This window comes from Somniosus microcephalus, chromosome 34 (assembly GCF_052327205.1).
Source record: "Somniosus microcephalus isolate GS21.2 chromosome 34, FLI_Smic_1.0, whole genome shotgun sequence".
NCBI lineage: Eukaryota > Metazoa > Chordata > Chondrichthyes > Squaliformes > Somniosidae > Somniosus > Somniosus microcephalus.
In genome coordinates this window covers 17,990,163-18,006,249 of record NC_141020.1, presented here as the reverse complement: position 1 = coordinate 18,006,249, position 16,087 = coordinate 17,990,163, and the positions used below count along the sequence as shown (strand labels likewise).

The window sequence follows — 16,087 nt, the reverse complement described above, 5'->3', positions numbered from 1 at the left end:
AACCTGAACTGCCTGACTCTTCCTCTCCCCCGTCTGGGGGCACGGAGGCCACCTGCACTGTCCTGGTTGTGACTAGCTAACCGTCTGAGCAGGCATTGAACTGTGGCTCTTCCAGTCTCCATTCCTCTCGCATTGTATTCACCCGCCGAGCCATCAGGTGCCTGTGAAAATCAATGCTGAATTAACCATTTCTCCAAACTGACTTCTGACCCTTCAGCACCCAAAAAAATTGTAGGGAAAACTGATGTAGGAGTAGCATGCATGTAATCAGACAATGCTTTTTATGTTGCATCTAATTTCATGTTCCTTCCTCCATTTTATTCTCAATATACTGTTTTCTTTTGGCCAAGTTGATTGGCAGGCATCCTTTTCCCAGGCCTCTGTTGATGCTGTGCTTGAATTAGGAAGGGCTTGTGTTGACTTGCTATGAGAATATGTGTTACCCTAGGCAGTCTAGGCGTGTGTAGGTGCAGTTGTGGATGAACATCTCTTTCTGAAGGATGTTGTTGTGCAGCAGCCTTGTACACTGGATAGCCCACAGCTGCCTCTTGATGGTTTTTGTTTACAGTATCTTGCACCACTGCAAGGGAACTGTGCACCACCAGCTGCCTAAACACAATTAAATCCATATAACAATGAATCCTGTTCAATGTGAGGAAAGATTTTGGGTGTGGGAACCTGTTGCAAATACACTTATAATGGTCCACCTACAAAACCTTTTATGGATCTGGCAGTGATCATGTGTTGCTAATTTGGCAGAATTAATTTCTCCCTATTTTGAATGCTCCATTCCAAGGTATATAGGTGTGATTTCTATTCAGTATGATTTGTCTTTTCAAGTGCAATATGCAAAGTTTACCCATTGACCTTTGAGTTAGCAGCACACTGATGTGTTGTCTTGTCCATCATGGTGCACATATTTAGCTAAGTCACTTAGTGATGCGCTATCAATTCTAATAAAAGGCTAGGCAGAGTTCAGAACAACAGGCTTTTATTAACTACTGAATTGCACTTCAGACAGATCAGGACTATGCCTCTAGTGGACGACCGAATGCCAGGAGCTGCCATGCGGCCGCTCTTATACTCGGTAGCCCAGGGGCGGAGTCAGCTGAGGCATAGTCAGGCATAACAGTGAAACAAGAGTGAACGACAACAACAACAACAACAACAGTGAACTACAGTGGTTTACCACATTCACCCCTCGTTTAAAATTAAGTCCGGCGGGGTGAAGTGTATCAAAAGTTCGAGTAGGCGAGTCTGTCGGGCGGCCTCGTTTGCCGTCGAGATCTTCGTTGCGATGGTACAGCTTCCCACGACGCGTCTTGAGCGGGGTCCAGCACCGGCGTATCGTCCCCTTTGGTGTTGGGTGGGCGAGTGGGCTCCGGCTGGTCCTGGGGGCGCGGCATGCCGTCTACTGGGGTGGAATGGACAGGGGTGAGAATTGGGTCTACTGAATTTTGGGCCGTGTCGGAGGGGGTCGTGTTGGGGGGCAATGGTGGCGGGTCAGTGGACCCCGAGGGTGCCAGATCTCTAATGGAGACTGTGTCCTCCCGCCCGTCCGGGTATGCCACGTAGGCGTACTGGGGGTTGGCATGGAGGAGGTGAACCTTCTCTACCAGGGGAGCCGTTTTGTGGGACCTTACATGCTTCCTCAGCAGGACGGGCCCTGGGGACGTCAGCCAGTGTGGTAGTGAGTTACCGGATGTGGACCTCCGGGGAAAAACAAACATTCGCTCATGGGGGGTTGCGTTGGTGGCTGTACACAGCAGTGACCGGATGGAGTGGAGCGCATCGGGTAGGACATCCTGCCAACGGGAGGTCGGAAGGCCCCTAGATTTTAAGGCTAGGAGGGCCGCCTTCCAGACCGTCGCGTTCTCTCTTTCAACCTGTCCGTTCCCCCGGGGGTTGTAGCTGGTGGTCCGGCTTGAGGCAATACCTCTCATGAGCAGGTACTGACGGAGTTCGTCGCTCATGAAGGACGAGCCCCGGTCGCTATGAATATAGCTGGGAAAACCGAACAGAGCAAAGAGGTTGTGCAGGCATTTAATGACCGTAGCGGTGGTCGTGTCCGGGCAGGGGATGGCAAAAGGGAAACGGGAGTACTCATCAACTATGTTGAGGAAGTACACATTACGGTCAGAGGAGGGGAGGGGCCCTTTAAAGTCGATACTCAGGCGCTCAAAAGGGCGGGTGGCCTTGATCAGGTTTGCTCTGTCCGGCGTATAGAAGCGCGGCTTGCACTCTGCACAGACTGGGCAGCTCCTGGTCATGGTCCTGACCTCCTCGATGGAGTAAGGCAGGTTGCGGCCCTTAATGAAATGGAAGAACCTGGTGACCCCCGGGTGGCAGAGGTCGTTGTGGAGGCCCCGTAGTCTATCGATCTGCGCGGTGGCACATGTGCCTCGCGATAGAGCGTCTGAGGGTTCGTTGAGTTTCCCTGGCCGGTACAAGATGTCGTAATTGTAGGTGGAAAGTTCGAATCTCCACCTCAAAATCTTGTCATTTTTGATTTTACCCCTCTGCTTGTTGTTGAACATGAAAGCGACTGAACGCTGGTCAGTAAGCAGGGTAAATCGTTTTCCAGCCAGGTAGTGCCGCCAGTGGCGCACCGCCTCCACAATGGCCTGGGCCTCCTTTTCCACAGAGGAGTGTCTGAGTTCGGAGCCCTGGAGGGTTCGTGAAAAGAAGGCCACGGGTCTTCCCGCCTGGTTAAGGGTAGCGGCCAGGGCGAAGTCGGATGCATCGCTCTCCACCTGGAAGGGGATGGACTCGTCTACCGAGTGCATGGTGGCCTTGGCAATGTCATCTTTTATACGGTGAAAGGCTAAGTGGGCCTCCGCCGTCAGGGGGAAGGAAGTGGACTTGATAAGTGGACGGGCTTTGTCCGCATAATGAGGGACCCACTGGGCGTAATAGGAAAAGAAGCCCAGGCACCTTTTGAGGGCCTTGAGACAGTGGGGCAGGGGAAGTTCCATCAACGGGCGCATCCGGTCAGGGTCAGGACTGATGACTCCGTGTTTCACCACGCAACCAAGGATAGCGAGGCGGGCTGTGCGGAATATGCACTTTTCCTTGTTGTACGTGAGGTTTAGGAGTTGGGCCGTGCGGAGGAACTTATCAAGATTGGCGTCATGGTCCTGCAGGTCATGGCCGCAGATGGTCACGTTGTCTAGGTAGGGAAACGTGGCCTGTAACGCATTCTCGTCGACCATCCGGTCCATCTCCCTCTGGAAGACGGAGACACCGTTGGTGACGCCAAAAGGAACCCTGAGGAAGTGAAAAAGGCGGCCGTTTGCCTCGAAAGCTGTGTACTGGCGGTCCTCAGGGCGGATAGGGATTTGGTGGTATGCTGCCTTGAGGTCAATGGTCGAGAAAACGCGGTATTGCGCTATCTTATTAACCATGTCGGCTATGCGGGGGAGGGGGGTATGCGTCCAACTGGGTGTACTTGTTGATAGTCTGGCTGTAGTCGATGACCAGGCGCTGCTTGTTGCCGGTCTTAACGACTACCACCTGGGCTCGCCAGGGGCTGGTACTATCCTCAATAATCCCCTCTTTCAGGAGCCGCGTCACCTCAGATCTTATGAAGGATCTGTCCCCGGTGCTGTATCGCCTGCTCTTTGTGGCGATAGGCTTGCAGTCGTGGGTGAGGTTGGCGAACGGGGGGGGGGGGGTGATTTTGAGGGTGGAGAGGCTACAGGTGGGGCGCGGTGGGCTATTTAAAAACTGCTGGTTGCAGACAGTGAGTGGGGGAAAAGGTCCACCGTATGTCAAGGTGACACTCTTAAAGTGACAATGAAAGTCCAACCCCAGTAGAACGGCAGCGCAGAGATGTGGCAGGACGAAGAGCTTTACATTTTTATATACGGAGCCCTTCACCGAGAGGGTCACTACGCAGTAGCCGCCGACGTCTGCTGAGTGGGATTTCGAGGCCATGGAGATCCGATGGCACGTTGGCCGGACCGAGAGAGAATAGCGCCGTACTGTATCAGGGTGTATGAAGCTCTCCGTGCTCCCGGAATCAAAAGGCAAGTTGTGGCGCGGCCATTTACCTGGATGTCCATCGTGGACCTGGCTAGCTGATGGGGTCTGGATTGATCCAGCGTGATGGAGGCCGCTGTGGAGTCGGTAGCGTCGCTGTAGAACCCCGGTGAGGCGGCGGTGGGTGAGTCGGGGGCCCGTTGGCAGAATGGCAGACAAGATGGCGGCGTCGGAGAGGAAGGACAAAATGGCGGCGCCCATGACGATCCCGATCCCCACGAGGCTGGAGGGAGGCAAGATGGCCGCTCCCACGAATCGCACGCGGCGCTGCTGGAGGTAGGGGTCTTCTGGCTTCTGCAGACGCCAGCGTAGTGTCCCTTCTTACCGCAGGCAGAGCAGACAGCGTTTTTCGCCGGGCAGCGCGCCCTGGGGTGTTTGGTTTGGCCACAGAAATAACATTTCTGGCTCGGGTGGGACATCGCTGCAGCAGTTGAGGCCAGGGCCCGTGGCGGCGCCGCGTCCCAAGGTGGCGGCGGCTGCGGCATCCATGAGGCGGCCGCGCGGTCCGGGGAGTAGGCCTCCATGTTCCGGTGGGCTACGTCCAACGAGAGGGTGAGTGAAATCGCCTTCTTCAGGTCGAGCTCGCTACTTTCCAGCAGTCGCTGCCGTGTGTGAGTGGACCTGAGGCCCGCCACGAGGGCGTCCCGGATGAGCTCCTCCGTATGTTCCGTGGCTGTTACTTGCTTGCATTCGCAGGCTCGGCCGAGTTCCTTCAGCGCCCGTATGTATGCTTCTGTGGGTTCCCCGGGCTGTTGTTTGCGAGACCCCAGGAGATGTCTTGCGTAAACATAGTTGACCGGGCGTGCGTATTGCTCCTTCAAGATGTCGATAGCCCCCTGGTAGCTCGTAGCGTCCCGGATAAGGGCAAAAGCTCGGTGGTTTACTTTAGAGTTCAGCACCCTGAGCTTGTCGGCATCGGCGGCGACGGTCTCGCCGGATGCAGTCAGAAAGGACTCAAAACAGTGCAGCCAGTGCGAGAACTTAGCAGTCGAGTCCGGTTCTTGCGGGTCGAGTTCCAGGCACTTGATCTTAAGAATCTGCAGCATCGTTTTTTTTTTTCAGTAGTTAATAAAATTGATGCGCTATCAATTCTAATAAAAGGCTAGGCAGAGTTCAGAACAACAGGCTTTTATTAACTACTGAATTGCACTTCAGACAGATCAGGACTATGCCTCTAGTGGACGACCGAATGCCAGGAGCTGCCATGCGGCCGCTCTTATACTCGGTAGCCCAGGGGCGGAGTCAGCTGAGGCATAGTCAGGCATAACAGTGAAACAAGAGTGAACGACAACAACAACAGTGAACACAGTGAACTACAGTGGTTTACCACACTTAGTGTGACTTATGTGTCCAGCATGAAAAGTTTGGTTGAATCATAGAATGGTTACAACACAGAAGGAGGCCATTTGGCCCGTCGAGCCCGTGCCGGCTCTCTGCAAGAGCACTTCAGCTAGTCCCACTCCCCCGCCCTTTCCCCGTAGCCCTGCAAATTTCTTTCCTTCAGGTACTTATCCAACTCACTTTTAAAAGCCACAATTGAGTCTGCCTCCACCACTCTTTCAGGCAGTGCATTCCAGATCCTAACCACTCGCTGAGTAAAAAAGTTTTTCTTCATGTCGCCTTTTGGTTCTTCTGCCAATCACCTTAAATCTGTGCCCTCTGGTTCTCGACCCTTCCGTCAATTGGAACAGTTTCTCTCTATCTACTCTGTCTAGACCTCTCATGATTTTGAACACCTCTAGCAAATCTCCTCTCAATCTTCTCTGCTCTAAGGAGAACAATCCCAGCTTCTCCAGTCTATCCACGTAACTGAAGTCCCTCATCCCTGGAACCATTCATGTAAATCTTTTCTACACCCTCTCTAAGACCTTCACATCCTTCCTAAAGTGCGGTGTCCAGAATTGAACACACTACTCCAGTTAAGGCCGAGCCAGTGTTTTATAAAGGTTCGTTATAATTTCCTTGCTTTTGTACTCTGGGCTCTATTTATGAAGCCCAGGATCCCGTATGCTTTTTTAACCGCTTTCTCAACCTGCCCTGCCACCTTCAACAATTTGTGCACATATACTCCCAGGTTTCTCTGTTTATGCACCCCCTTTAGAATTGTACCATTTTGTTTATATGTCGTCCTCTCATTCTTCCTACCAGAATGCATTACTTCGCACTTTTCTGCGTTAAATTTCATCTGCCACGTGTCCGCCCATTCCACCAGCCTGTCTGTCTTCTTGAAGTCTATCACTATCCTCCTCACTGTTCACTATACTTCCAAGCTTTGTGTCATCTGCAAATTTTGAAATTGTGCCCTGTACACCCAAGTCTAAGTCATTAATATATAAAGAAAAGCACTGGTCCTAGTACTGACCCCTGGGGAACACCACTGTACCTTCCTCCAGTCCGATAAACAACTGTTCACCACTACTCTCTGTTTCCTGTCACTTAGCCAATGTTGTATCCACTGTCCCTTTTATTCCATGGGCTTCAGCTTTGCTAACAAGCCTATTATGTGGCACTTTATCAAACGCCTTTTGGAAGTCCATGTACACCACATCAACTGCATTGCCCTCATCAACTCTCTCTGTTAGCTCATTAAAAAAACTCAAATCGAGTTAGTTAAGCACAATTTGCCTTTAACAAATCCGTGCTAGCCTTAATTAATCCACACTTGTCCAAGTGATTGTTAATTTTGTCCCGGATTATCATTTCTAAAAGCTTCCCCATTACTGAGGTTGAACTGACTGGCCTGTAGTTGCTGGGTTTATCGTTGCACCCTTTTTTTGAACAAGGGTGTAACATTTTCAATTCTCCAGTCCTCTGGCACCACCCCTGTATCCAAGGAGGATTGGAGGATTATGGCCAGTACCTCTGCAATTTCCACCTTTTACTTTCCTCAGCATCCTAGGATGCATCCCATCTGGTACTGGTGACTTATCTATTTTAAGTACAGCCAGCCTTTCTAGTACCTCCTCTTTATCAATTTTTATCCCATCCAGTATCTCAACTGCCTCCCCTTTCACCATGACTTTGGCAGCATCTTCTTCCTTGGTAAAGACAGATGCAAAGTACTCATTTAGTACCTCAGTCGTGCCCACTGCCTCCATGCATAGGTCTCCATTTTGGTCGCTAATCGGCCCCACCCTTCCTCTTACTACCCGTTTACTATTTATATGCCTACAGAAGACTTTTGGATTCCCTTTTATGTTAGCTTCCAATCTCTTCTCATACTCTCTCTTTGCCCCTCTTATTGCCTTTTTCACGTCCCCTCTAAACTTTTTATATTCAGTCTGGTAGAGAATAGATGTTTAAAATATTCTGGGGATGTGGAAAGAGGTTGTATGTGTTGTGGAAGACATTTTAAAAATTGTCAATGATATCAGATCCTTTCAGTTAAAACATTGTAATTCTCCTAAATTCTTTCTCCACCCCCTTCTCTAGAGAGCACTGACTTGTGCGGAGGTGCAGTTACATGCCTGCATTCTGTTACATACCAATGGGATGATTCATATATGAACCAAGACAGTAATTCTTAGCTCACTAGTCATGGGGGACATAACAGTTGAGCGTTATTCTTTTCTCGCCTTGTATCCTACACCTCTGCATTTTTCAGCAAGCGTTGCACTGTTATTGAGAGCAGGAGCCTTGGTTGATCGTGCCATCCCGATCCCAGGGACAGTGAGGCCAATTGTAGGACACCAGCTAAAATTGGACAACCCAGGACTAACCAAAATCAAACATGCGATACATTTCCTTGAAATTAATTGGACAGAAGAGGTAGGTAAAGAGTATAAGGGAATGGAGTTCCTACAGTGTGTACAGGACACCTTTCTAACCCAGTATGCAAGGAGCCCAACAAGGGAGGATTTGCTGCTAGATCTGGTAATGGGGAATGAACCAGAGCAGACAAGAGAAGTGAAAGGGGGAACGTCTAAGCAATAGTGACCATAATATAATATAGTTTAGGACAATAATTGAGCAGAACATAAGCATGACAAAGACCAGGGTAATCGATTTGAGAAAAGCTGATTTGGCTGGCTGAGAATAGAACGTGGGAAAATAAAATGGACAACAATATTGCAAACAATGATGTAGAACAGCAATGGGAAACATTTAAAACGGTGTTCACTAGAGCACAGGAAAAATATATTCTGCTAAAAAACAAGAACAAACTAAACACTGAAGAGACTCCATGGATGAATCAAGACTTAAGGGAAAAATTGAGGTAAGGAAAGTGACATACACCAAGTACAGAAGAGGAGAGCACGACGAGGGAGAATATGAAGAGACTAGGAGAGAAGTCAAAAAAAATTAGGAAGGCAAAGAGGAACTATGAAACTAAATTACCAAGGACCATAACACACACTAGTAAAATATTCTACAGGCACATAAATAAAAAAAAAAGTAATGTCGGGATGGGAATAGGGGCATTAAGGAACGGTCAGGATAAAATCACAGGCAGCGATAGAGAAATGGCAGGAATATAAAATAATTTTGCTTCTGTATTTACCAGGGAGATGGATCAAATGGACATGACATCGGGAGATGAGATTAGAAATGATGTAACCGCATTTAAAATATAATGAGGAGAAATATTAAATAAACGAATCAAACTCGGAGGATAAAACCCCTGATCCGAACAGATTGCACCTGCGCATTCTAAAATAATCTAGGGAAGAGATAGTAGAGGCACTATTACACATATTTAATAATTCATTAGAAAAAGGTGTAGTGCCAGAGGACTGGCAGATAGCTAACGTTATACCTATATTTAAGAAGGGAGATAGAACATGTCCAGGGAACTATAGACCAGTCAGCTTAACATTGGTAGAAGGAAAAATAATGGAATCCCTACTAAATAGAAAATAGAAAAACATCTAGAAACCAAAAATATTATAATGAACAGTCAACATGGATTTCAAAAGGGAAAGATTTGCTTGACCAACCTCGTTGAATTCTTTGAAGAGGTAACAGAGAGTAGACGAGGATAATGTAGTAGATGTAACTTATCTAGATTTCCAAAAGGCCTTCGATAAGGTATCACATAATAGGCTAATGAATAAGGTCAGGGGACAAGTAGCAGAATGGGTAACTGGCTGGCTGAAAGACAAAGTAGAGAGCAAGGGTAAAAGGTAGCTATTCAGAGTGGCAAAAGGTGGGACGTGAGCCCCAGAAGACACTGTACTGGGGCCACTGTTGTTCACAATTTATATTAACGATTTAGACTTTGTAATTAAAAGTACAATTTCTTAATTTGCGAACGATACCAAATTAGGAGGGATAGTCAACACTGAGAAGGACGAATTACAAGAAGACATTAATAAATGTGCAGAATGGGCAAGTAATTGGCAAATGCATTTCAACATAGATAAGTGTGGTATTACATTTTGGTAAGAAAAATAAGGAGGTCACTTATTACTTAAAAAATAAGAATCTAAATGGGGTAGAGGAGCAAAGAGACCTGGGAGTACAAATACACAAATCACTAAAAGTTGTGGTGCAGGTCAATACGGTTATAACAAAAGCAAACCAAGCACTAGGGTTTATTTTTAGAATTGAAAAGTAGAGAAGCTATGCTAAACTTGTATCGAGCCTTGATTAAACCACACTTGGAATACTGTATACAGTTATGATCGCCATATTATAAAAAGGCTATAGAGGCACTAAAGAGGGTGTGAAAAAGATTTACAAGAATGATACCAGAACTGCAAGGTTATACTATCAGGAAAGGATGAACAGGCTGAGTCACTTTCTCTTTTATAAAAGAGAAGGCTGAGGGGTGGCCTAATAGAGCTCTTTAAAATTCTGAAAAGTTTTGATAGAGTGGATAAAGAGAGAGTGTTTCCACTTGTGGGAAGAGCAAAACTAGAGGCCATTAATATAATAGTCACAAAGAAATCAAATAGGGAATTCAAAAGAAACTTCTTTACCCAGTTAGTGGTGAGAATGTAGAACTCACTACCACAGGGAGTAGTTGAGGCAAATTGTGTAGATGCATTTAAGGGGAAGCTAGATAAGCATATGAGGGAGAAGGGAATAGAGGGTTATGCTGATAGACTTAGATGAGGAAGGATGAGAGGAGGCTCGAGTGGAGCATAAACGCCTGTTTCTGTGCTGTATGTTCCATGTAATTCTAGTCACTATCTTTTGTATTAACTGAGCCATTGGGGGTTTCACCTTTCTCCCCACCAGCCTCCACATTCAACCGATCATCCGCCGCCATTTCCGCCACCTCCAAAGTGATCCCACCACCAAACGCATCTTCCCCTCCCCTCCCCTTTCAGCATTCCGTAGGGACTGCTCCATCCGAGACACCCTAGTCCACTCCTCTATCACCCCCAGCACCCCTTCCCCTTCGCCCAGCACCTTCCCGTGCAAGCACCGGAGATGCAACACCTGCCCTTATATCTCTCCCCTTCCCACTGTCCAGAGCCCCAAACACCCCTTCCAGGTGAAACAGCGATTTACTTGTACTTGCAATCTAGTATACTGTATTCGCTGCTCACGATGTGGTCTCCTCTACATTGGGGAGACCAAACGCAGATTGGGTGACCGCTTTGCGGAACACCTCCGTTCAGTCTGTAATGATGACCCCGAGCTTCCGGTCGCCTGTCACTTTAATTCACCGCCCCACTCCCACTCAGACCTCACCGTCCTCGGCCTCTTGCATTGTTCCACGGAAGCTCAGCATAAGCTCGAGGAACAGCACCTCATCTTCCGATTAGGCACTTTACGGCCTTCCGGACTCAATATCGAGTTGACTTGGATAGAGAACTGGTTGACAGACAGAAAGCAAAGAGTTGGAATAAACGGGTCTTTTTCCGAGTGGCAAGCAGTGACTAGTGGGTTACCGCAGGGATCGGTCCTTGGGCCCCAGCTATTCACAATATATATTAATGATCTAGACAAGGGAACTAGATGTAATATCTCCAAATTTGCAGACGACACAAAGCCGGGTGGGCGTGTGTGCTGTGAGGAGGATGCTGAGAAACTCCAGAATGATTTGGACAGGTTGGGTGATTGGGCAAAAGCATGGCAGATGCAATATAACGTGGATAAATGCGAGGTTATCCACTTTGGTGGCAAAAACAGGAAGGCAGATTATTAACTGAATGGCAATAGATTGGGAGAAGGGGAAGTGCAACGAGACCTGGGTGTCCTTGTGCACCAGTCGCTGAAGGTAAGCATGCAGGTGCAGCAGGCGGTTAAGAAGGCAAATGGCATGTTGACCTTCGTAGCGAGAGGGTTTGAGTACAGGAACAAGGATGTCTTGCTGCAGTTATACAGGGCCTTGGTGAGACCACACCTTGAGTATTGTGTGCAGTTTTGGTCGCCTTATCTGAGGAAGGATGTTCTTGCCATGGAAGGAGTTCAGCGAAGATTCACCAGGCTGATACCTGGGATGGCAGGAATGACGTATGAGGAGAGATTGGGTCGATTGGGCTTATACTCACTGGAGTTTAGAAGAATGAGAGGGGATCTCATTGAAACTTATAAAATTCTGACAGGACTGGACAGACTAGATGCAGGAAGGATGTTCCTGATGGTCGGGGAGTCCAGAACCAGAGGTCACAGTCTAAGGATAAGGGGTAGGCCATTTAGGACAGAAATGAGGAGGAATTTCTTCACCCAGAGAGTGGTGAACCTGTGGAATTCTCTACCACACAAGGCAGTAGAGGCCAATTCATTAAATATATTCAAGAAGGAGTTGGATATATTTCTTAAGGCTAAAGGGATCAAGGGGTATGGGGAGAAAGCAGGGACCAGGTACTGAGTTTGGATGATCAGCCATGATCACATTGAATGGCGGAGCAGGCTCGAGGGGCCGAATGGCCTATCTTCTATGTTTCAACAATTTCAGATCATAACCTCGGCCCTCATTACATTTTTACTCTTTTTATCCACACCTTTTCCCCCCCCCCCCCCCCCTCCTTTTTTTCTCGCTCTCCCACATGGCAGCTGTCTCCCATTCTGCCGGCGCATTTCACACCTAATCTATAGCCGTCTTTTGTCTCCACTGGTCCTATCACCATCTCGTCTCGTTTTGAATACCTCTGAATGTCTCTTCACTTCTCTTTTACATAGATACATAGATACATAGAAGATAGGAGCAGGAGTAGGCCATTCGGCCCTTCGTGCCTGCTCCGCCATTCGATGAGATCATGGCTGATCCTTTAATTCAGTATCCCGTCCCCGCCTTCTCTCCGTAACCCTTAACCCCTTTTGTTTTCTCCCAGCCTGGCCTTCCGTCTTGACAAAGGGTTTGACCCGAAACGTTGACTCTATTTTCTCTCTATGGATGTTGCCTGGCCTGCTGAGTGTTTCCAGCATTTTCTGTTGTTATTTCAGATTTCCAGCATCTGCAGTATTTTGCTGTCAAGCCATTGGGAGAGTCCATTCTTCATATGCTAGCAGTTTACCAAGCTAGCTCTGCCCTTCGGTGTGGATAGGCATTTAAGGCATTCTGAATTGAAAAATATTGGAACAAAGGAAAAGCATTTGTGCGAAAAATCTGTGAAGATAGCAAATGTTTAAAAAAAAATTAAAGTGTAAAATTATAAATCCTCAAGATCTGAGGCAAAGATAAACTGACCAATTGAATATTGAGAGAACTGGGCTGCATCTAACCAGCTGTGATCTTCAGACTTCAGGGGTGAGGTCTCTGTCCTGAAAATCACGGAGGCAACCAATACACCTGGGTTAATGGTGCATTGTGATGGGAGTTTTATAGCATTGTTAATTCAGTGGCAAAGATTTTCTAAGGAATTCACTTTTTTCTTCAACATCTGTTGCAGGAGGCGGGCGACGGATGTGTGCAGGATAGAACAGGAAGTAACGTCGTGGAGGCATTCCAGCCACGAGGAAGATGGGCAGAGAGAATGGACAAAGATCTAATTCACTCTATCTTGGGAAGGAGAGAGCTGGAGGAGTACTGTGCAACCCCAACTCCTGGCAGTGTGTCCGTGGCACGGGGGCTGCCAAGCAGCTGTTTAGAGGAACAGGACAACTTTGGACCACGAAACCTGGATAACTTCCTTGAGATGGTCAGTGCACTGTTAACTAGTAATAGCTGAAGGTCGGTAATGACGACTAATGGTCCCCAATAAATGAGTTACACACCTGCATATGTGGAGCTAACATGGATGTGAGTCTAATTAGATGGAAGTGCTTATAATGGTCTATAAATTAAGTTTTTTTTGTTCCCCTGGATGCAGAATCTAGTTGCTATAGAATCCAAGCCTGTGGAGTGTTTGCTACTCTTGATCTTCTATGTGAGGGACAGGATTGGTGATGACCAAGTCTGTTTTCCCTTGCATAGAGAATACTGGGTACAATGGGATGATTAAAAGTAGCAACCTGATTTAGAGGATCCAGGGACCTGCTCACCAGAATGAAGTTCTACTGCTTTCTAACCATTTATACGTCACAATTTAAAGTTGCCCTCTGGTGAGTTATGCTGCTCGTGTGTCGGGTTTTATTTTGCTTTTGTTGGCAGCGGCTCATTATAGACAAATACTGGCATGGTAGCCAACATATTTGTTGCATGATGACATAACCGTTATGTATTGTCATTTTAATTTCTGGTAAATTGCTCATTTTCAAAATGTCATCTAAAGCTTCTTAAGCATACAAGTTAAATGCTCAGTTCATATTTCAGTGAAGCTGTAACACTGAGCACTATTTAAAACCTTTCTCTACATTGTCCATAAAGACTGCCAAAAAAATAGGTATTTACCCCTTTCAGGAACTGACCTACTGGAGTCTTATTTCCCTGTACGTCACACTTCAAGGAACAGTCTATATATAAAGTGATTTAAATTATTCTATCCAGCTTATGAAAAATGGTGGTAAATGTTGGTGTTTCAGACTTGAAATTACTTGCCTGGAAGCATTCTTAAACATCTTAAAACTTTTATTCTTTATTATCAAAACAGCAAGCTGCCCTGTAGGATACATAAATCTCTAACTGAGGATGGAACCATGTGTTTGGGAGAGGGAGGAACTTCTTTACAGTAATGAATGAATTACTTAATTTTGTTACAACCTTGCATTGCAAAGTATATACAGTCCAGAAGCATTCTGCTAATGAAAAATCCAAAAGTCAACTGCGCCATGCATTCCTCTCCGAATTGCCCTTATTTCCAAGATCACTAACTGTAAAATGGAGTCATTAACTGTTAGACTTTAAACATGGAACATTCTTTATCGAACTGAGTTACTCTGTTTATGATTAATCCACAATTTCCAGTCCGTGTATCTAGCTGATAGAATATGAACATTCCTTAACTTTGAATGTGATTTTCAGTCGCACGAGGATGCGAATTGGAGAAAGCGTTGGTGACATACAGAGAAAGGGAGAATTTGAGTGAACGGCGAGCACATTTACAGGAATCCACTTTTCTTTCCATGTGAAACATCACAGGAGGTCAGCTGGTATTAAAATTCCTGCTGATGCAAGATTTGTACGTTCACATTTCTTGGGGTGTTTTAGTAACCTTAAATGTTCTATTTGTTGAATTATGATATTTTAAAGGGGGGTGAAAAAGCTGGTTGGGTCGAATGCAGATTTATACTCGCAATTAAATGTCTCCGCTTTGCAGCCATTGGAAGAATCGAACAGCTAGGTGACCGTGCTGCTCTTGAGAGTTTGTGCTGCTCTGTAATAAAGCAAGTCAATCTTCAGCCTCCAGTGTTGGGGAGGGAAACTCCAAAAAGAAGGGGGAGGGGCTTTAATCAAGCGTGCTACTGTAGTGACAACCTCCCTTGTGGCACATGTTTATCCATATTTTAAAATAAGTGCATCTAAGCAGAAAACCCTAGACAAAATGTTCCGATGGATTTTGGAACTACTGGAGCATTTAAGATTGAGAACCCATAGCAAAGAATAAGAAAGTCACATTTTATTTTTGGAACACTGTGTTTTCAGTTTCCCTCCTGCATTCCCCTCCAAAGCAATGTATGTTACTAGTAGTCTTAACGTCATGGGGAGATATTATCAAGTGAGGATCAAGTACTTGTTTGCATCTTTCTTCCCCCCCCCTCCCCCTCCCCCTCCCCCCCCCCCTCCCCCTCCCCAACTCCTCCAGTGGGGGAGAAGGAAAATCTTGGAGTGAAAGTTCTTGGACAGCCACATCATATATTCCACAGTAGGCTACTTCACAACAGCATTAACCGAGCTAGGTGCAGCTCCCCATTCCAGGTAATCTCTTGGTGCAGTTATAAAATTATATTTTTATATTGCATACCCACGAGAAATTGGTACCTGAGCAAGTGTTACTGTAAAAGCAGCATTCCAGTTAAGTAGTGAGCCCATAAACTAGGGCATATGCTATTAAAGTGTAACTGATATGCCTAATACAATGATGCAAGGAGACTGCTCAAAGGGGTTACTGTAGACTTGCTTCCTCTCGTCTGTTCATATCCCCCTGGGAGGAAAATGTCCTAAAGTGGATTGCCAGAGATCCTGACTGTCCTCCATCAGTGGCTAATTGAGACTGCTGATGTAATGTATGGTTTGGGCCCTCCCAATATGAATTGTTGTATTACAGGATTCACATTGCTGAAATGCCGGGTGGGGTTTGAACAATTTCATCACGCAGTATTCATTTTGTATACACGAGCTGAGAGCAAGGTCTAAAGTGGATTGTAGGACTGTTAAATCTTGCATTAAGTGAGATGGCTTCAGGGATCCTGCAGGGAATGATGAAGAAACAGCACCATGTAATGTATTTTCAGTTCCAATTGTAGAGCTAGATTAATGAAGTGTCTGTGTGTCTCTGTCAACTCATTTGCTTTTCTAAAGTCAGTTCAGAGACCAGTTTTATTCAAGACTTAACATTCAGTAGTCTAACAAATTCCAGTTTCTACTGAAATTTGGGATTCTTCATTTGAAGCTTTAAATTGTTTTGGTAAATGTAATATTTGTCAATATTTCAATGTACAGGAAACTTTGTTATATCCGGAGCGACGGGACCGAGCTGTTGCCGATCTATCAAAACTGCCGGACATACAAAGTTAATGTTGAAGCATACGGAGGTTTTCATCTCCGTATCTG

General features: G+C 46.4%; 1 protein-coding gene across 2 annotated transcripts in view; it reads left to right on the top strand.

Annotated features, from left to right (window-relative positions):
- Nucleotides 1–16,087, top strand: part of LOC147096844 (mitogen-activated protein kinase-binding protein 1-like) — a 104,049-nt gene that overhangs the window by 61,207 nt on the left and 26,755 nt on the right. For both annotated transcript variants that reach the window (XM_085973531.1, XM_085973530.1), the window contains exon 22: nucleotides 12,828–13,076. In XM_085973531.1, the coding sequence (XP_085829657.1) occupies nucleotides 12,828–13,076 (249 nt within the window). The remainder of the gene's footprint in view (nucleotides 1–12,827; nucleotides 13,077–16,087) is intronic.